The 20845-nt window shown below is 48.1% G+C and overlaps 1 protein-coding gene across 1 annotated transcript in view; it reads left to right on the forward strand.

Annotated features, from left to right (window-relative positions):
* Positions 1-1430: 1430 nt before the first annotated feature.
* TLL2 (tolloid like 2) overlaps positions 1431-20845 on the forward strand; it is a 137119-nt gene continuing 117704 nt past the window's right edge. The window contains exon 1 of the mRNA XM_059054488.2: positions 1431-1861. Coding sequence (XP_058910471.1) covers positions 1672-1861 — 190 coding nt within the window. The 5' untranslated portion in view covers positions 1431-1671. The remainder of the gene's footprint in view (positions 1862-20845) is intronic.

The following is a 20845-nucleotide window of genomic DNA, read 5'->3' on the forward strand; positions in this document are numbered from 1 at the left end:
CAGATTACCTCCTCCTGTCTGTCAGTTCTTGCCCAATCTGGCTCCATCCTGTACGTGCCCATTTGATGAAGACTTAGCATGAAGCAGGGTCAACTTGCATTTCTGAGGGCCCAGACAAAATATCCAGTAGCACCCTTCCAGTGGTTAACTTTTAAATCTCTACTGGTTTGAAGGACTTGTTACCCTACTTGCTAGATGAGGAGACATGATCATAATGCAAGAAATTTGGAATCCTGTGTAAAGCCCAGCTCGGGGCTCCCTGTCAGCTCTTTTGTCATTAGTGGCTGTGGAAGCATATAGAAATCTAAAAGGAAAGCTCAGTCCACTTTTTCTGCTTGCAGTTTAAAAAGTGAAAAAAGATTCTACTGGGAGTGATGCTGAAAATCTCTACACATTGGTGTGTTTTACTTCATGATTGGGGCAATTCTGCTTGCATAGAAAGGTCTTTGAAAAGTCTCTCTGTAATAGTACTTTTTATGTCTATAAATTGAAATGGCTCAGTTCTGACAATTTTTACATTTAAGGTACAACATAGGAGGGGGTTTCAGATAGCTCAATTATTCTCTTAAATTATTTGGGCATATGTTTTTAATTGGCACAAAATTAATCAGACTTCAGAAATTGGTCGTTTTTATTCCATCAAGTTAATGGTGAGCGGCTTATTTAATAAAGCATGTCTGTAGTTTAACACAAATAGCACGTACAGCTGTTTTTCAATCTTTTTGCCTATTTGAAGCATCTTACACTGTTTTACGAAAGGATGGGGTCACAAAGAGGGGAAGTCCGTCATTTTAAATCATCCTTCCCTAAGCCACTCAAATCACCAGCCACGCGTTAGGCTAGGTGGGCGCTGCAAGCAAGCGCCCTTCACGCTGGACGAGGGAAGTTTGAGAAAGCTGAGAGGAGCGTAATCCTCGATTTTTTTTTTTTTTTTCCTGCGCCGGAAGCAACCAGAGAGAAGATTCGCTTCATCCCTACAGAGAAATGATTGTCCGAAAAGCACATAGTGATTTGGTATCAGGGATCTCTCGCATCGGGTTCCTGGCCCTGAGCTCGGAGCTCTAACCACTGCCGCCTGCCTTCACCCACGTGTGCATCGGGGAGTTGCAAAGTGAGTTTTCAGAATACAACAAGGCGTGAAGTCCAGCCCTGATCTTCCAGAGCAGCGTTTTGGGGGGCCGGAGGCGCGGTGGCGCCCGGAGAAGGGCTCCCTCGGCTCTGGGGTAGCGCGGCTGGCCCAGGGTCTTTGCCTTCAGCCTGTTCACCTCGCTCCCCTTCCTCCGAAGTTGCGGAGGTGCCGGGAAGAGGAGGGGCCTCGCCTCGGGCGCCCGAGTGATTGGCTGCCCGAGGCCCCTGGCGAGGTCTGTGCGGTCCAGCCCGGGTGGAGAGGGGCGGAGCGCCACTACTCTAACCACCTCCGCCACCACCACGGTCGCAGCCGCCGCAGCCTCGGCCGCCCGGCAAGTAGCTCCGAGCGGCTGCTGCTGACTGGGCGCGCCGACGCAGACCGGGACGCCGCGCTCTGCTGGTTCCACGCCCGAGCCATGCCGGGTAGCCGCGCATAATCTCCTCTCCCGGGTCGCCGCCGAGCCGACCCTGTACACCGTCCCCCGCTAGGGCCCAGATTTCGGTGTTCCCAACTCCCTGGGTCTTCGCCGGCCTCTCGCAATCATGCCCCGGGTGACTGCGCTCGGGGCGCTTGTGCCACTGCTGCTGCCTCTCCTGTTACTGCTGCTGCCGCTGCCCCGCGACGCCTGGGGGCTCGGGGAGCGCTCGGATGCCACCTGGGACTACTCGGTGCTGGAAGGCGAGGAGAGCGCGGAGCAGCAGCTGGAGCATTACCATGACCCGTGCAAAGCCGGTAGGTGCCGCCGCCGCCGCCGGGGATGTCCGGCAGAAGTTTGTCTTTGAAATGCAAATGAGGTGGTGGGCAAGCCAGCTCAGCCGTCTGTGGGGCGGGTCTCCCCTCCCCACCCCCCCACCCCCGAGATCCCTCGAGCTCCCCGGGAAAACAATGTCCCAGAGGGGCTGCTTAAATAACACTCCGACTGGGACGTCCCGGCCCCTGGTTTGAGGCGCGCACAGGGTGGCGGCCGCGGGAGCGTTCCCAAAGCGAATGAGGGCGGGTGCCCGAGGCCGAGAGGGCGCCCAAGGACTGGGGCGGGCGCCGGAGTCGCCTGACAGCCAGGTGGTCAACACGGGCCACCGTCGGTCGCGCTGGGCTGGAGCAGAGGAGCGGGAGCCGGGCTGGGCGCGGCGTTCTCAGGCTCACACGGTGTTGCTGGCTCCGATTTCATGGCATTTCTAAGTTTCACGCAAAGTTTCCCAAGATCTTGTGGTTACTCTTGGGAAGAGTATAAAAAGCGAAAAGCTTCACAGCAGGCAAAAAGAAAGAGGCAGCCGAGGGGGAATGTGTACGACTCAAGTTGCCACAGACTTCCCTGTAGCTCCCTCAGTGTGGTCGCGCCTGGGGGTCTCTCTGGGCCGGCGGGGATGGAAGCCGTCAGGTTCTCTAATCCCGCCAGGAAGCCGCGGCCCGGGACGCGGGGGTCTTTCTGGAGCACCTCGCGGCCCGGGCACTGCAGCTCCCGCTTCCCACTAACCACCAACCGTCTTGTGTGTCCCAAGGGGAGCAGCTTCCGAGCCGGAATAGTTGAGGCGTCAGCCCCAGAAGGGCCCAAGCGCATGTTCCAAAGAAAGCCGATGGGTCTGGGACAGTTCCCAGCTGGGACAGAGGGATACTCACGCCCCTGAGAGCGGACGGTCTCAGAAGAACGCCGAGAGGCTCCTGGCCGGTGGCCAGGGGCTGCGGGTCCTGGTGTTTCTCTCTAGGCAGGGTCCGGCCGCTTCACTCAGCGGCCCGCAGAGATGAGCGGACCAAGGGAAGCTCGCAGCCTCCATCTGTAGAAGGGCAGGGTGCTTTTCTTCCGGTTGATGAGGGAAGTGCAGTGCATGGGCCAGTGTGGCCCCGTTCCCTCACTCCCTGGAAAACTCTAGTAACCTCAGTTTCCTCATCTGAATTGGGGACAATAATTGTAGGAGGACTCAGATAATCTATGGGGAAATTCTCTGCAAATGGAATAATTGTGATGACACTGTAATTATTTGTGTTGTTACTGCGAGTGTGGTCTAGGATGGGGGTTGGACAGGTCAGAACTGGGTGAAGTCTGGGGGAGACCAGGTTACTGGGAGGTCAGAGGACCTAGGAGAGTGTGAGACTTGAGAATCTTGTGAAGGTTGAGGATCATACCAGGTTTGAGGGTGCTGGGCTTATGCTGAAGGAAGATTCCTCCAGTATAGCCATCTATTGCTGTACCTTGTGGGGCTTCTGAGTTAGGAAGGAGGGCAGAGTTGATTCCTGGCTAATTTGAGAGAATATCAGCAGGGAGTATGCCCTGACTAAGGTAGCTCAGTTCCTCATGGGACCTCCGTCCTGACCAGGTTGAAGAGTCTCTGGAGCACTGAATGGTGCCCTTGCCTGAAATGAGGGGCACTGGGGCTGCAAAACTGGGATGGGGGTGAAGTGATCAGCCATCACCGGCACCTGTCAGGTCCTGGACTTTACTGGATGTGAACTGGGGCCTCTGGGAGGCAGTGTGGGCAGCTGGGGCCTGGGCTGGGGCAGCAATCGGTGTGTTCGGGAATGTATTGAGCACCTCTGGGTTGCTGGGTGCTGATCTAGGGCCTGCGAATCCCGGTGAAAGAGGCATAGGTCCGTCTGTGAGGGCTCTCCAGCTCCTGGTCTCAGCCTTGTGGAATAACACTAAAGCAGGTTTGCCTGTTGGGGCCTCATTTTTCTCCAATAATTTTGGAGAAAATGCTAGATAACCAGGGCATGCGTGTTCTGTGACTCTTCACAGACTGGACAGGATGGGCAGCAGGGCCGGAAAGTAGCTGTATGGTTTCAGCCAGCTCCATTCATCCTCCGCCGCCATCCTCCATATTCCCAACCTCTTGACCTCTCTCTCATCCATGCTGATGCTAAGAGTGACCAGAAGAGGGCGATGGCAAGGGAGACCTAGGGGAAATGTCACATCAGTCTACTCATGCTTCTGGCAATTCCCTGAGCAAGGGAACCGCCTTCTGGAAGGACAATAAGCAGTTCACCAAGGACTGGAGACTCAGTGTAAGAAAATGCCTCTCGGCTTGCGGGGAACACTGTCTTTCCTGGTTCCATATTCAAACCAAACCTTAAGGGGCAGCCTTTCCTCCTATCCCAGTCACACGCTAACTCCCTGACTCCTCTAGTCAGAAGTCCTCTGCCTAGGACCTACCTCAGGGCTTTGAACCTAAAACACCTCCCACCTGCCCCTTCCTGAGCTGGGGTGGGGGCAGGGTGTGTCTCCATTCTGCTGTGGATGCAGAGTACAGACAGAGAGTCTGGGGTCTGTTCCTGGCCTCTCAGGAGCTGTGTTTCCTGGCAAGCCCCTCCTCTCTGGCCCTTAATTCCTCATCCATAGAGTGAAACTGTTGGACTAGTAAGGGTAGCAAACTGACAGGTCCAGGGAGCTGGCTCCCTTAGTCCACATCCACCATCTTGCCCTGAGCCCTCTTCACTCCTTGTGGGCATTTGAGTTTGTGCCCCTGACCCCTTCCTTCTCAGTGTTCTATGGTTCTATGACCTTTGCTTCCAGCCCAGGATCTCAGAGGCTGAGCAAACGGGTCAGTGTTCTGTCATTTACAGTTTTACCATTTATACATTTTACTATTTACTCTGTCATTTACAAACTGTGTGTGACCTTGGGCAAGTCACTGAATTTCTCCATGCCTTAGTTTCCTCATTTGTAAATGAGGATGATTCCCAGCAGATTAATGTGCTTAGGACCATAGCTGACATATAGTTAAGTACTTTATAAACAGATTTCCTAGAAACTTGTGAAAGAACATCTTCATGATGACTTTTGAAGTAAGTTTTAAGGTGTAAAATTTAAATTTACTAGCAAACAATCTATTTGATGCTGTAAAAAGGGATGCTTTTAAAATCAGATGATTGTGGAGTGGGGGTGGGCCTGGGAAGCACTCCTGGCCTGGGGCTGGTAAAATGCGTGGGACTTCCTGGGTGTGGTCTCTGTCTGGTGGTCCAGGGCTCTGCTGTTTGTTTTTCATCTGATACAGTAAGTGAGGTCAAGAGTTCAACTGACGGTAAATTACAAGACATCCTTCCAACTACCACGGCCCTGAGAACAACTTTTGCAAAGCTTCTGAGGGCTTCTCCTGGTTGCTTGCCCTCACCCATAATTCTTTAGCTGCATTCAGAGCCAGAGGCCAGAATTCTTGTCCTGACCCTGCCTCTTACTCTTCGTATGGCCTTGAGCAGGTCCTCCACATCTCCATGCCTCAATCTCCTCATTTGCAAAATGGGGGTGGGAACAAAACTGCTTACCTTTTAGGATAGACATAAGGCTAGTTGTAGCTGTACTCCTGAGAGAGCAGAGTCTTAGATAGGACTTGTGTGTCGATAAATCGTTTAGGAGGTGACCCCAAGGAACAGGGTGAGGGAGCAGGGCGGGTATGACAGGGAAATAGGAAATCCAATGAAGGGAGTGGAATTGAGGTAGCTGCTTTAGTTGATGGGGCCATGTCCCCACCCGGCCCTTCCATAAGGCCTCCCATAATTATCTGCCCAGGGAATAGGAGGCTGGAGCATTTATCCAAAGGCTGCTGTCCTTCATTGTTTGCTCGCTTTTCCATCTTCTGTTCCTGTGTAAAAAACTACCCAAACTCTGTGGTATAGAACAACGGCCATTTTACTATGTTGGTGGGTCTGTAGATCAGGAGTTTGGAAAAGGCATAGCAGAAGTGGTCTACCTCTGCTCCCTAGTGTCTGAGCCTCTGCTGTGAAGACTTGCAGGCTGGGGGTGACTTGACAATTGGGGGCTGGAATCATCTGGAGGCTCTCTTGTTTGCTCACATCTGGCAGTTGAGGCTGGCTGTTTGGGGCTTCAGTTGGACTGTTAGCCAGAAACCTACAGGTAGCCTCTCTGTGTGCTCTCCATGCGGGCTGATTAGGCTTCCTCACAGCATGGCAGCTAGATTCTAAGTGTACACATCCCAAGGGAACCAGATGGCAGCTGTATTGCCTTTTATGACCTTGCCTCAGAAGCTATGTATCATCACTTCCACCATGGTCACAAGCTGTCCCAGATTCAGGGGAGGGAACATAGCCCATCTCTCCATGAGGGGCGTGTCATAGTCACATTGTTAAAAGAACATGTATTGTTTGGTTCAAAAAAGACAAAAAGTAATGTACCCACCTGATGAATTCCACTTGATGAGGTTAAGTGACAGAAGACTAACAAATATTTCTGATAATAGCAATTTCTGAATTGTTTTCATTAATTTAAATTGATCATATAGAAAGGAAGTAAAATTTCCTCCAATTTTTCAGGAGTTGAATTGGAAAATTTGATGTATATTTAGGAGATATTAAATTAACATGTGTGCCATTTACTTAATGGTTAGAATATTGAAATTTCATAATAAATATTTGGATAAATAACTTTTGAGTATTTATGCAAAATAATATACAAGTATTTATCACTTTTTAACATTAGCAGGTATTGTTATTTTTTAAAATATTATTAAAAGAACGACTTTTATTTTGGGTGACCTATGGGCATTTTCCATTTAATTAGAATGGAAAAGAGTATATGTGCCTAATTCTCTGGGTAGTCATCAATGTTGAATTGCTCTTCTCTAGGGGGTATATTTTTCCATTTTCATAATCATTAAAATAATAAACTGTTAAAGAGCATGTGGAATGGGGGCTTTTGTTGCAGCCACTTTGGGAGAATATGACCATTCCTTGAGGCATGAACTTCCCTGCACCTGTGTGGGCAGGTGCCTTGAGCTCTATGGATTCCGAAAAAATTCTCAAGCAGAAAAGTGGGGAGCCATGCAGTGGATGCATGGAACTGCCCAGAGTTGAGCTGAGGACATGGGACTCAGGTCACCAACATTGTCTACCTGAGGCTCAAACGCTATGCAAATAACCTTGTAAACTGTAAAGTGCTCTGTAGCCTTTTGGGTTTATTAACCCAAGGGAACTGGCTGACAGCAGCTTTACTTTTCAGCTGGTGGCTTGATAAATGCCAGGGCCTTCACATATGATAAACATATATGTTCCTTCATCAGTAAATACAGCTGGCAGCCCCTGACGGCTAATGGCTCAGGAGCCAGGGTGGGGGTGCTGGCCTGGGAACTAGCTCTTTCCTCAGGAGCAGGTCTGTAGTCCTTCCTCTCACTTTTAGACCTGACTTCTGCCTGGAATTTGGGGCCCCACTCCATCTGGTCATTCTCTCCCAGAGACAGTGACCTTACCAATCAGCTCCTTATTTGGGGGGTCACCGGAGCCCTCTAGGACAGCCCTCTCTGGGCAGCTCCTGCCAGCAGCCCTCACGTTACTGATACTAGGCTGGAGTGTTAAACTATGCGAGGTCAGGGATTGTTGTCTGCTTTGGTCACTGCTGTAAGCCCAGTGCCCAGCGACACGTCCTAGGTACTCGTCAATATTTGCTGAATGAGGGAATGATGATTCTGGCCCTGTGTGGGTTGGGTCCATGGCTGAAGGAATCTCCAAGCTCACTGTCAGCCTGGAAGGGAAGCAGAGCTATCGCAGTGGGCAGCAGCCCTCCTGAGAGTTCTCCGGGTGGAGCTGGGGGATGTGGTCCTGGGCAGTGCTCCCCCAGAGTTTCCATCCTTCATGGCAGGGGCAGGTGCCCTGGATTCTTCTGTACAGATGTGAGGCTTCCATGGCACCTCCTGGAAGGCCGTCTCCCTGGCACAGCCTGTCCCCAGAGCGGGAGCAGCTGCCATCTCCCTGGCACCTTGTCTCTCCACAGGGACCACACCCAGGTGAGGGCGGCTGGCAGTTTTACAACTTTATTTTTATCCCTACTTGTCATGGTGTCCTTACTGATTCGGGCAGGTGCTGATTTGATGGAGTCAAAATATTTCAGGGCCGTATGGAAATGAAATGTTCATCTTTCCCACTTCTCCAGGCAGGAGGCTCATCTAGTCCACCTCTGTCTCCAATTTTTCACCACTGAAGTGCCCGGGGGCAGGGCATGAGGTGGTGAAGAGCTCGGGCTTTGACGCTTGACAGACCTTGATCGAAAATCTGCTGCCCATACAAGGCTTTGTGACCTTGAGAAAGTTACTTAACCTCTCTGAGCCTCAGTTCCCTCCCTTGAGAAGTACTAATATTCACTTCTCAGGGTCATGGCAAGGGTCAAATGATAGAATGTTTGTCGCGTGCTCAGCACATTTTCTGGACGAGGCAAGAGTTCAGTGATGGATATGTACGTGACCAGAGCACAGAGCAGCTGCTCACAAGTACTTCTTGAACTCTTGTTGAAATGCTCTAGAGGAACTTGAATTTTTGTGATAAGTGAACAAGTGATTTCATGTAGTGTATTTAATTAGGGATTCTTAAATTCAGACCTGACAATTATTGGTAAACAGGGTCTCAAAAGTAAGTGAAGGGTGAGTTTTTTTTGGTATGTGAGTTATAGCCCAATACAGATTAAAAAGGAAAAAGTCAGTGATGATGAGGAGGGACCAGGGCAGAGGCTGGGGGAGGAAACGCAACGTCTTGGTTCCTGAGAAACTGTCGGCTGAGAGACACAGGCTGCCCACACTGAGGATTTGGCTAACCGAGTAGGCAGAGAACGTGTGGCCGTCAGGTGCCCAACAGAGCCCAGAGGTCCCAGCCAGGACCATGACTCATGCAAGGGGGTGCAGGTGGTGCAGCATCTGGGGGAGGGGAGGTCAGAAGGGGAACGCGTCAGCCCCTTTTGGGCAAGGATGTTCCAAGAGCTGAATGATAGTGAGAATACCAGCTCGTTGACCTTCACCCCAGCTGGAGTAGGCAAGCAGCTGGGTGGGATGGTTCCCATTTTGCCTCTGGAGACATACCCTCAGGCCTAGACCCTCCACCCGACATTGGTCCTCTTTTGACTTCTGACGCTATCTCTGTAGGCAGAGCTCTACACTGGAGATAGAATAGTCTCCAAGTGGGTCCGCACCTCTGATGTCAGTGGAACCCGTTTTTCCATCTTTCTCCTGCCCGGCCGTGCTGCGGTCAGTGTCTTGCACCCTCTCCTGGGGGTGGTGTGTGTGGGGGGAAGCGCCCTTTACTCCTCTGGCCAGCCCAGTGAGAGGAGAGGAGGAGCCATTACGACAGCCCGTGGTCTGCAGGGCGCCTGCCAGGCCAGTGGGTGCTGAGGAGCTAAGTGCCAATCAGACCTCAGCCCTGTCCCCGGGAGCTCCTGGGCATGGCCTCCTCAGCAGGAAGATGCTCCTGATGGAAGCCGAGTGCAGACAGGCCAGCAGCACCTCCCGTCAGCTCTGGACCTTCCCCCGACCGCTGCTTCTCTCAGGACTCTCCCCGACTCCGGGGCCATGGTTGTTTGAACGCCTAGCTCCTTGCTGGCCTGTTGGTTCAGTACCCAAACTTTGGAGTCAGACTGACTTGGATTTTCTTTCTCAGCTCTGTCACTTACCGGCCTTGAGAACTTGAGCGAGTCCCGCAGGCTTTAAAGTCTCAGTTTCCTCATGTACCTCATGCAGTTAAGAGATACTCCTAGTTCACAGGCTGCTGTTGAATGAAAGGCACTTGATAACTGTGCTGAGCAAATAGAAGCACTCAATAAATGTGAAATACTGCTGTCGTTTTGTGGCCTCCGAAGAACCTGTCGTGCGCATTAAATTGAATTACACGAACAGCATCACTTTCTGTTCCTATGAGAGCGCTAGGAGTGAGCTGACTCTGGAGGCGAATTGCCGAGCTGCAGATCCTAGCTCTCCCACTGAATGGCTGTGAGGCCCTGAGCCAGCCGCGTAAGCTCTCTGGATCTCAGTTTTCTCACCCATAAAATGTGGATACTAGTGTCTACCACAGAGGGTGATTATAAAGGTTGGATGAGTTAGCAGACCAAGCACTTAGTCCCTGGAACACGGTAAACATTCAGTAAATATTGTTATTTTTATTATTAGCATCCCACAGAAATCCAACAAGGTTTCCAGGAGCAGGAAACCAAGCATCTGAACAACCGGAGCAGATGATGATTTCAGAGTTTCATGTTTCCTAGCGATGCTGATGGCAATAGTTCCTCTATATCCAGAGACCTTGCTCTAAAAACAAATCTGCCATGGCACTCACTGGCTTCTTTGGTGTTAGGCTGGGGGTTCCACGCACTGCAAGCCAACCAGATGTCCAGGCCCCACCCGAGAAGCCAGCCGCTGACTGGAGATGTGTGAATGGTGTTGAGTCTGAGCCTCCATTCAGCCAGTGGTTCCTCCTAGCCACTCCTCTTTCCAGCAGCATTCCTCCAGGGTCCAAATAGCCAAGGTACAAGCAGGATTTGGGCCCCCGTCGCATTTGATGGCAATGCACATCCTTCTGCCATAGATAGGCAAGCAATCCGAATAGAGGCTGTAACTTCATTGGTCCCCAAACCTTTGCCTTCTCACCCCTCACCATGTTTTTCAAGAGGAAGGACAATGATATTAACCTCTCACAGTGGTTACAGCATTGCCTTAGCATTGTTTATAAAGCTCCTTTCCTTCTGTTCTCTCCATTGGTCTCTCAGATAGCCGGGAGATGATCCGGGCACTCACGGGAGATGCTCTGAGATCTTATGATCTTGTGGGCATTGCAGGACGACGTCTGGGTGCTTGTACAGGGGAGAGGCTGGGCTAGGGCCCACACAGGACACTGAACTTGTAAGCAGTGGGACAAACACCTCAAACTCCTGTTCTCCCCTTGAAGCACACCGCCTCTTCAACCCCGGAACGGCCTCTCCTCTCCTGGATCTTTGGCCCCCCCAGTCAACAAGCATCTCCCTGCTGCTCGGTCTGAAGGTCATATTTGTACACTTGTTCCACGGAGCACCATAGCCCACCACCTCCTCCCCACTTTTTCCTCTGTCCTTGGCTAGGAACCCAACAAGGATGAGACAGTTCTCGCCTTCAGAGTACTCTTAGTCCCAAAGCATAGGGAAGAATAAATGAATCATCCAAGGTGTTGAAATGCAACTTTCTCCCTCTCTGTTCCCCCATCCCTTCTTTCTCACACGGCCCGGGGCACTGCCTGGGTGTCAGGTCAGTTGAGGACGATGGGTCCAGCCACTCTCCCCAGCCCAGAGGGAGAGGGTCACCACGGCCCATGTTTCCTAAGGAAGCCTTGGGTGAGTGGCAGCCTGGGTAACAGAGCAGAGCAGTGAAACATCCTGTTTAAGAGACTACTTTTGGCATCAGGCAGCCCGTGGCTTGAAGCCTGCCTCTGTCCTCACTGCCTGTGTGGTTTTGACTAAGTTTCTTAACCTCTCTGAGCCTCAGTTTCTTCATGTAGAAAATGAGAATGATATGAAAACCCATGAACTAGGTTTGTTTGCAGATTGAATGAGGCAGTGAACGAGAAGTGTTTAGCAAGCAGTCACTAATTTTTAGCTATTCTCCTTGCTATTATGATTACGCCTGTTATTGGTCCCCATTTAAGAATTTCCCTGTAAGTGATCATTTCGCAGTGGCCTGTGTCGGCTTATCTCTCCCTCTGCAGAGAGTTCTCTTGGGATCCAGAGCGTGCAGCAAGTGATAATTTATTGCTCCACAGCTCGCTGGCTCTCATCCATGAAGCAGGGAGCGGATAACAGATAAACCAAATACATAGGAGCAGGTTTCTCAGGGTATCCTCTTAGCCCGCTCATAATCGGTTCTGCCCGGATGCAAACATAACGACAGGAACCGAACTTTCCCGCTGATGGGTTACAGACCTATCTGTGATCACACCACCCTCTAACCACTTCTGTCAATTACCAATAAATATTCTCAAGCTCGCCTGCATGAGCACTTGAGTGTTGATGTTCAGCCCCGAGTCTTCACCTGCTCCACCAGCTGGGCCACTTATCTCCCGGCTCATCCTGCAATTTGCACCGAGCCTCCTCCCCTTCCTCCCAACGGGGTTACTGGCCTTGAGTTGATGTGAGTCCTGCGTGAGCCAGTTTCCCACAGGAGCAGGCCACTTTCTGCCCTAACTCTTTTTCCCATCCCTGGGTCAGTTCTCCTTCCCGCTGAGCCAGCGCTGGCTCTCCATCCTCTCCCCCTCGGCTCAGAGTCGGCCGTGGTTCGCTAAGGTCTGGGCCTCATGGTGGTATGTGCCAGGTGGCACCTCGTCGTGATGCCAGGTGCTCTAACCAGAAACCCGGTGCCATCCTGGATACGGGTCTCTCCCTCCCCTTCTCATGCAGTCCAACCCAAGTCCTGCCAATTCTGTTTCCAAATTTAAGCCCATCCACTTCTCTCCATCTTTACTGCCACCGTTTGGTCTAAATCCCACCGGCTCCCACGTAGGCTACTGCGATGGTACCTGAACCCATTTCCCTGCTGCCCCCTTGCCTCCCAAAATCTGTTTTCCATGTTGCAGGCAGAATGATCTTTTTGACATGCACGTTTGGTCATGTTTGCAAAATTAGACCCACTTAGGACCCTCAGTTTACATATCCTTTCCCCCCCCAGGCCTTCTCAGGCCTGATCTCAATCAGGTCCCTTCTTTAAATCTCTCATCACCTTTGTTTCCCTGCACGTTTTACAGTCCGTAACTGGGTATTGGAGTGACTATTTCATTTGCTCAATGTCTGTCTCCATATCAGGCAATGAACTTCAAGGGGTAGAAATTAGACTCATTTGGTTTCCCAGTCACCAGCACAGTGCCTGGCACATGGTGGATGCTCAACCAATATTTGCCAAATGAAAAACTGAGCAAATGAGATACTATAGGATTTGGAAAAGGGATCAGTCACTGTAAGACAGTCAAGGAAGACTTCCTGGTAAGGGGGATGGTGAGCCCTGAGGTTTGCCTGGAAGGATGGAAAGGATTTGGAGAAACTGGGATGCAGGGGAAGGCATTTCAGATAGAATAAACATCATGAGTCAAGGCAAGGCAGCAGGAATGTTCTGGATGTGTCTGGAGCTGTGGGAATACCCGGTTTGCTTTGCAGAATAGTTGTGGAAAGATTGAAAGAAGCTTGGAACAGTGACTGTCAAGCTGAGACATTTAAATCATGCCCCTTAAGAAAGGGGGAGCTATTGATGGTTTTTGAGCAGACGACCGTTATGATGAAGACAAATGATGTTTAGGATCTGTAGAAGCAGGAAATAGGAGGACCAGCAGCGGTTCTAGGCCTGGGAGCATTAAGTCCAGACTTGTGCCTCCGGAACGGAAAGGAAGGGAAAATGGGAGAGAGATCATGACTTTGTGTGTGGGAGAGGTCCCAAGCTGAGCTCTGCCTCAAAGTCTAGTGAAACATAAATGAGTTCATCCAGAGATGCTCAGCGAGCATTGGGATGCCCTTGAGATGGGCCGGAAAGGGAGATTATTTTTTTTAACATAAAACAGTTTTCTTAATTATACAGCTAATATACATCCCCTGGAGAACATTTAGAAAATATAGAGAGCCAGCAAGAGTGAAAATTTCCGGCAATTCCATGGCTGAGGAGTAACCGTTGTTAACACTTTGTTGTATATTCTTCCAAAATTTTTTCATGCATGGTTGTAATTTTGAAAAAATGCTACACATATAGTTTTGAACCTGCTTGTATTTCACTTTCACTTAGTACCATGAACCTCCTTCTAGGATAATAAAGATGCTTATGTAATACATGTACTTGTATGGCATCAATTTAAGTTGTTCGGTATAGATGCACCATAATTTAATTTAATCAATCCTCTATTGTTGGACATAAAGATTTTTTACCCCAATCATTTCTTTTGCTATTATAAACAATCATGCTGGAGTCCTTATTGCTAGATTTTTGTGTATGTTTTAAATTATTTTTTTAGAAAAAATTCTACCCATAGAATTGCTGGGTCAAAAGTATAGATGCTTTTAGGGCTTCTGACTCTTTTTTTCAAATTGCCCTTCAAATTTTTTTTTACTCCTTTGCACTCTCGTTAAGATTAACGTTTTTGTATTCTAGCTTTTAAAATCTTTGTTGGTTTGATAAGAGAAAAATAATTTACAGTTTCTTCAATTTGCATTTAAATTGTAATTGTATTTCTTTTTCAAATAATTTTGAATCTTAAAAAATATATTTTGGGGACTTCCCTGGTGGTCCAGTGATTAAGACTTCACCTTCCAATGTAGGGGGTGTGGATTCGATCCCTGGTCTGTGAGCTAAGATCCCACATGCCTCAAGGCCAAAAAACATAAAACAGAAGCAATATTGTAACAAATTCAATAAAGACTTTAAAAATGGCCACATAAAAAAAAATCTTTAAATATATTTTGACCATTTGTATTTATTTTGCTGTGTGAATTTCCTATTTATGAGCTTGTTTTTCTTCTTACTTATGGACTCTTTCTTTCTGCTTATGATCATTTTTTAATTAGGTGGTCATTTTTTAAACATTTTGTAGGAACTGTTAGAGATTAGGACTTCAACCTTTTATCTGACACGTTTGTCACAAATAATTTTTGGAGAGAAGAGTTTTAAAAAGCAGAAAGCTTATCCTGTACCATATCACTCACTTGTTCCATGGAGATGATTGCATGGCTCTATCAGTTAAGATCAGGTTAAATTGCTAGTAATGAACCCATGTTAATTGGCTGTGGCCATCAGGGTCCAGTTGGGAGACTCAAACCACATCAGTAATTTCAGAAATAATTCAAAAATTTAATATAAAGGATTATTAACTAGCAAAAGGAGGTAGGGAGAACTTTAAAGAAAACAGGAATAGTAGATATAGGGAGCAGCTACTAGGGAAGGAATACATTTGGAAGAGGTCACCCCCCACACACCCTTCCCCGGCTGTAACTTCACAGGAGAGGATGTGGCTGTGACCCACTGACAGCTGGAGAAGTTTGTTGAGATGCTACAGGAAGAGGCTGACAAGTGGGGAATTGCCCACTGGAGTCTGGGCAAAACTCTGAAAGTTGGGTGCCGGGTGGGTTTCCCAAACACTGCTGGTGGCCACACTCTACAGGAGCAAGACAGATGAGGCCCGGAAGCAGGAAGAGAATTCCCCTCCTCTTGCGGTCCCTCTAGTGCCCTCTACTGACGAAATCTAATGTGCCAGCTGACAAAGGAGAAATGTTTCCGGGGTCCAGCTTGTGTCACAAAGCATGACAATAAGGGCGGATTTAGAGCTGATAGGCAATATATTGATAGCTGGAACACTGGCCTAAACAAGCCAGAAGTTTCTTTCTCACATCAAAGTCTGGAGGTCCGCAGTCTATGGCCAGTATGACGGCACTGCTCCAGGAAGTCCTCTAGGGTCCAGTCTCCTTCCAGCCTGCCCCTCTGCTCTCCCTGGGCTGAGGCCCTTGTCCTCATGGTCCACGGTGGTAGCCAGAGCTCAAACCATCACAAACACGGTCTGGACATGGAAGGCATGGAAAAGAAAAAGAACAAAGAATGTGAGAGAAGGTTCCCAGGAGATGCCATCTGCCATCTGCTTTCATCTCATTGGCTGGAAGTTAATCACATGACCACAGATAGCTACATGGGATTCTGGGAAATATTTCTTCTGGAAGGTCTGGAACTGAACATGATAGTTTCTGTTGTTGGGGAAGAAGGGAGAAAAGGTATTGGTGGACAATAAATTGGCCACGATAGACTACTTGCTGGAACTTTATGAAGAAAATTTAGTCAAAGTGATGATAGGCTCATGACAATTATTGAATGTTAACTAGATATACAAGGTAAGATTTTAGAGTAAAATCTTTTAGAATATTAGAGCTGGAAGTTACCCTTGGAATTATTTATACTGTTTTTCATGTTTCCTATGAGAACCCTGAGGGCCTGAAAGGGCAGTAATGTGTCCAAGTTCACATGGATAGCTCCCAGCATGCCTGGAGGTGGACCCCGGGTCTCCTTTACTCTCCACCTAGTGTATCTTTCCACTGTCTGCACTACTTAGGGTCTCCATGGGCCTTTGTCTTCAGAATGAGTCCTGCTTAATTGCACTGGTAACTTAATGCTCCACAAGAGATCATTCCAGAGTGGAGGTATTAGAGCTTATGAGATATACCTGGCCTTGGAATCAGGCACATAAGATGCAAAATTAGAGCCTGGGAAGCTTCTGGCTTTTAGAACCTAAACTGCTTCCTTTTCTCCGTTACTGAGTGGAAGCCATGTGAGCTTAGGCTATGGGAACATAGCAGGTGTGAGACAGCAGTAAGTCATATGCTGCTGGAATTAAGCAGTGAAAAGTGTTATCTTAGGCCAAAGTAGCCATTCAGTTTACCAGTCAGAATGCCATCTTCCCATTTAGCTATGGAAATAATGGGAGGATTTTCTTAGAACAGCAGTACAAGCCAGGTGCCAGCAGGAACCAGACTTTACCCCAGATGTTTCAAATGAAGAGACCTTCATGAAGGGACTACTTACAGAGACAGGGTTAGGATGCAAAGAAGGGTGTGAGGCACCCAGAGACTAACACGTCTCCCCTGTGGCTGAAGAAATGGGAAGGGAGCCGTGTTACAGGAGCTGGAGCTGTGCAGGAGGGGAGGTGGCTGAGTCACTTGAAGTATAGTTGATTTTCAATATTGTGTTAGTTTCAGGTGTACAACATAATGATTCAGGGTTTCTTTGCAGGTTATATTCCAGTATAGGTAAGACAGTACATAAGACAATGGGTATAATTCCCTATGCTATATAGTATATCCTTGTTGCCTATCTAATATATTTTATGTATAGTAGTTTGGATACAGCACCAAAGCAGGGAGAAAGCAGGGAAGAAATGCCTGCATCTCTCTGCCCTCTTCCCTCTGATCTGCCAGGGTCTCCTGGTTGAATGTAAGCAGAAGCCAGAGAGCAGTGAGACGTGAAGGAAGCAGTCCACAGGATCCACCTTCCTGGGCACAGAGCAGGGCAGAGAGGGTGGAAAGTAAGTATAAAAAGAATAACTTGAATCATAGCTCAGGCCTTGCTGCAGATATTCTTTCCCATGGATGGAACTATTTTTAGTATTTTTACAACATACATTTGTAAATGGCCCATGTGTGGCACCTCCAATGCCACTCCCTCCCCAGGCCAGTGTCAGACATGGCTAATTGATCATAGCTCCTTTTCCTGAGGGTCCAAGAAGTCACCTCACAGCACTTAGAGAAACCATCACCAATTGAGTGGGATGGGCATGTGAGATGAAATATATATGGAGCTGTAAAACTTACCTGGCCTTGCAAATATGGCCTACCTGCTCATGCTAGTCTGGTAGAGAATCTTTTTTTCTGGAGAAGTAGCTGAGCAGGTAGGTATTTCTTAAGCCAAGTGAGTCCTGCTTGGAAAGCCAAGCTGTAGCATGGCTCTGAAATGCATTGGTGCAACCTTATTGTACTGTAGATGAAGAGGCGAGACACGAGGTGATGTCTGCCTTGAGCAAGGTGGCCTCTTGGCCCCTCTGTAAAGGAGGATGATGCCCGTCAAGGTAGAAGGCAGGACTAGGTGTTCTCCTGAGATGGAATCAGCTTTCAGAGCCCAGTTGCTCTATGGTACCCATCTGTGTGTGGTGCTCTCCTAGGTCCTGATTGACCTTAAACAAATTTTTTTTAATTGAAAATTTTTTCAATTTTTCAATTTAATTTTTCAATACTTCAATTAAAAATTTTAATTGAAGTATAGTTGATTTACAATATTGTGTTATTTTCAGCACAGTGATTCAGGTTTTTTTGCAGATTATATTCATTATAGGTTATTACAAGATAATGGGTATAATTCCCTATGCTATACAGTATATCATTGTTGCCTATCTATTTTATATATAGTAGTTTGTATCTGTTAACCCCATACCCCTAACTGGTCCCTCCCCCTTCCTCTCCCCTTTGGTAACCACAAGTTTGTTTTCAATATCTGTAAGTCTGTTTGTGTTTTGTACATACATTCATTTGTACTATTTTTTAGATTTCACATATTAAGTGATATCATATAGTATGTGTCTTTCTCTGTCTGACATATTTCACTAAGCATAATATTCTCTAGGTCTATCCACATTGCTGCTAATGACAGTGTTTCATTCTTTTTTATGGCTGAGTAACATTATATACACACATATATATATATATATATATACACATATGTATATAACACATATATATGAATATCATCTTAATCCAGTCATCTGTTGATAGGGACTTGGGTTGCTTCCATATATTGGCTATTGTAAATAGTGCTGCTACAAACATTGTGCTGAATGTATCTTTTTGAATTAGTATTTTCATTTCCACCAGAAATGGAATTGCTGGGTCATATGGTATACAAGGGTTCGCTTTTCTCCACATCTTCTCAAACATTTGTTATTTGTAGACTTTTTGCTGATAGCCATTCTGACCTGTGTGAGGTGATACCTCATTGTGATTTTGATGTGCATTTCTCTAATAATCAGCCATACTGAGCACCTTTTCAGGATTGACTTTTAACATGGAAAGTCCTATGGACTTTCAGGTCCTGCTACTTTTCTGGTGTGCACGCTCAGTCCCCTGAGTTCAGACTTTAAGTGGCTTTGAATAGAAAACTCCTAGCTGGAACAGATGGCCAATGGGTCGTGGACATTGCCAGCATGGTTTAGGGCATAGATGGCAGGTAGGTCCCAATTCATCTGCCATTTCTATCCATTTGTGCTGGGCCTCTGTAGACTGTGTTGAGATGGATTTGGAGGCTGTGTCCAGGTTCGGTGGACAGGAAGGCTGTGATCAATGAAGGATATTTGCTCTGAGACAGAGGGGCTAAGAGGGGTTTGTCTCATATTTGCCATCACTGGCTTCGAGTCAGCAGATGTGGCTTCTAGATGTGGTATTTTGAGCAAGTCAGTTAACCTTCTTGGACCTTAGTTTCCTTATGTGGAAAGCAAGGACATGGCTGAGGTGACGTTTAAACTCTCTCCATCTTAGAAATGCCATGATTCAAACTAGTTTGGGCTTTTTTTTAAGTCTTCAATGTAGAACTTGCAAAAAGTCGGTTTGATCCAATTAAACTATTTCCAGCTACCCACCCCTCTCTGCCATTCACTTGAGTAACTAAACCCTCCATGCCTGTGAAGGCCATTTCCCCAGGCTGGAGCAGCAGGAGACCCTGGAGACGGAGGTCTCCCATACTAAACAGATTCTACTCTTTAATCTCAACCAAAAGATCCAGGAGGCATGGGCTTCCCTGGTGGCGCAGTGGTTGAGAGCCCGCCTGCCGATGCAGGGAACACGGGTTCATGCCCCGGTCTGGGAAGATCCCACATGCTGTGGAGCGACTGGGCCCGTGAGCCATGGCCGCTGAGCCTGCGCGTCCGGAGCCTGTGCTCCGCAACGGGAGAGGCCACAACAGTGAGAGGCCCCTGTACCGCAAAAAAAAAAAAAAAAAGATCCAGGAGGCATGATTCACATCTCGCCCTGTTTCCTCTTCTCTGTCCTCCTTAAGCCTGTACCTCTCGCCTCCTGCTCTGCAAACACGCCTGAATGCAGAGTCCTGAAATTTAGGTTCATGGTTTCAAAGTTCACGGTCCTGAGAATAAACAAAAAAACTATTGTGGTTGCATAGAGCTGTGGACCCCATTAACACTGCCCCATGAATATTTATAGCGTGGAACTACAAAAGAACATAGAGGCCATATTGTATTTCCTAGAACTTTCTTTCCATGGGGTCCTTTCTCTGTGGGTCACTTTAATGTAAGCTTTGCTTATTTAGTTGCACACTTTAAGCCGATTAACTTTTCACTAAAAAAAAACCCCTCCCTGTTTGTTTGTACATATACTCCCTTGACAAAGATTCACAGAAAACTGCTTTAAACCTGTTAAATCCCTCTGCTGGAAACTTGAAGTGAACTAAATGTGTCTCTGGGTAGGATTTCCCTGTAACTCTCCCTGCCTCTGGCCCCTCCCTGTTTCCTGAGAGGAATTCCAATGGTTCGAAGGCTCCAGATTTAGTGCCTCCGGTAATCTCAGCTTCTCTCTAGGTGACTATCTTCTGGAGCATAAGCAAGGTCCTTCCTGAGCAGCTTGTTATTGGGATGGACAAATGGCAATCCCTGGGTGGATGCCTTATGCTTCTCTAATAGACATTGTAGAAACCAAACATTAGAGCTAGAGGGACCTCGAGACATCACCTCCATTGGTCTCCAAACTTCAGTGACCGTGAGTCACCTGTGGGGGTGGGTGGGATATGAACTTAACTAAACGCATATTCCTGGGCCCTGTCCCTGGAGAGTCTGATTCCGTAGATGTGGATGGGGCCTGGGATCTGTGTTTCAACACTCCTTAGACACGTCTAACAAAGTGGTCTGTGGCCCTGCCTTGAGCATCCCTGAGCTGAGCTTTCTCAATGTATGGGTGAAAAAAATGGCACCAAAGGGAAAAGTGGTCCACCCAGTGTCACATGCAGCATCCAAGCGCCCTCTTCCCAGTGTAGACCATGCCTGTGATTCCATACTGCTTGAACTCTGGCCTTTCATGTCCCAAGAGGCAGCTCTACTGTGGAACATTTGTGATTAGGCCCATAAGTGGGAAACTGATTGAAAAATAAACCTGCAAGGCCAGGCTGTAGTGTAGAAATGAAAATCAGGGACTGGCCAGGTTGGTGGAGGGGAGGTGAGATGAGGCCAGGTTAGTACCTGCTGGAGGTCACCCCTGCAGGATAAATCTAGGACTCTGTTGGTTTTGGAGTGAGCCCTGGGGTAGGGCAGGGCCTGTGGCTGGGACGGACTGGAAGTCTGCTAGGGGTGAGGGGGGCAGTTATCTTCCAGCCGTGGCAGCCCTTCCTGGGCCTCCCGCTCTCTGGGTGCCAGGAAACAGTCTTGGGGAGGGTGTGGCTGGTAACAGAAGGTGACAGTAGAGTTGAAGGGGTCTCCCTCTGACTGGCTGGG

The sequence above is a fragment of the Kogia breviceps genome, chromosome 2 (assembly GCF_026419965.1).
Source record: "Kogia breviceps isolate mKogBre1 chromosome 2, mKogBre1 haplotype 1, whole genome shotgun sequence".
NCBI classification, from domain to species: domain Eukaryota; kingdom Metazoa; phylum Chordata; class Mammalia; order Artiodactyla; family Physeteridae; genus Kogia; species Kogia breviceps.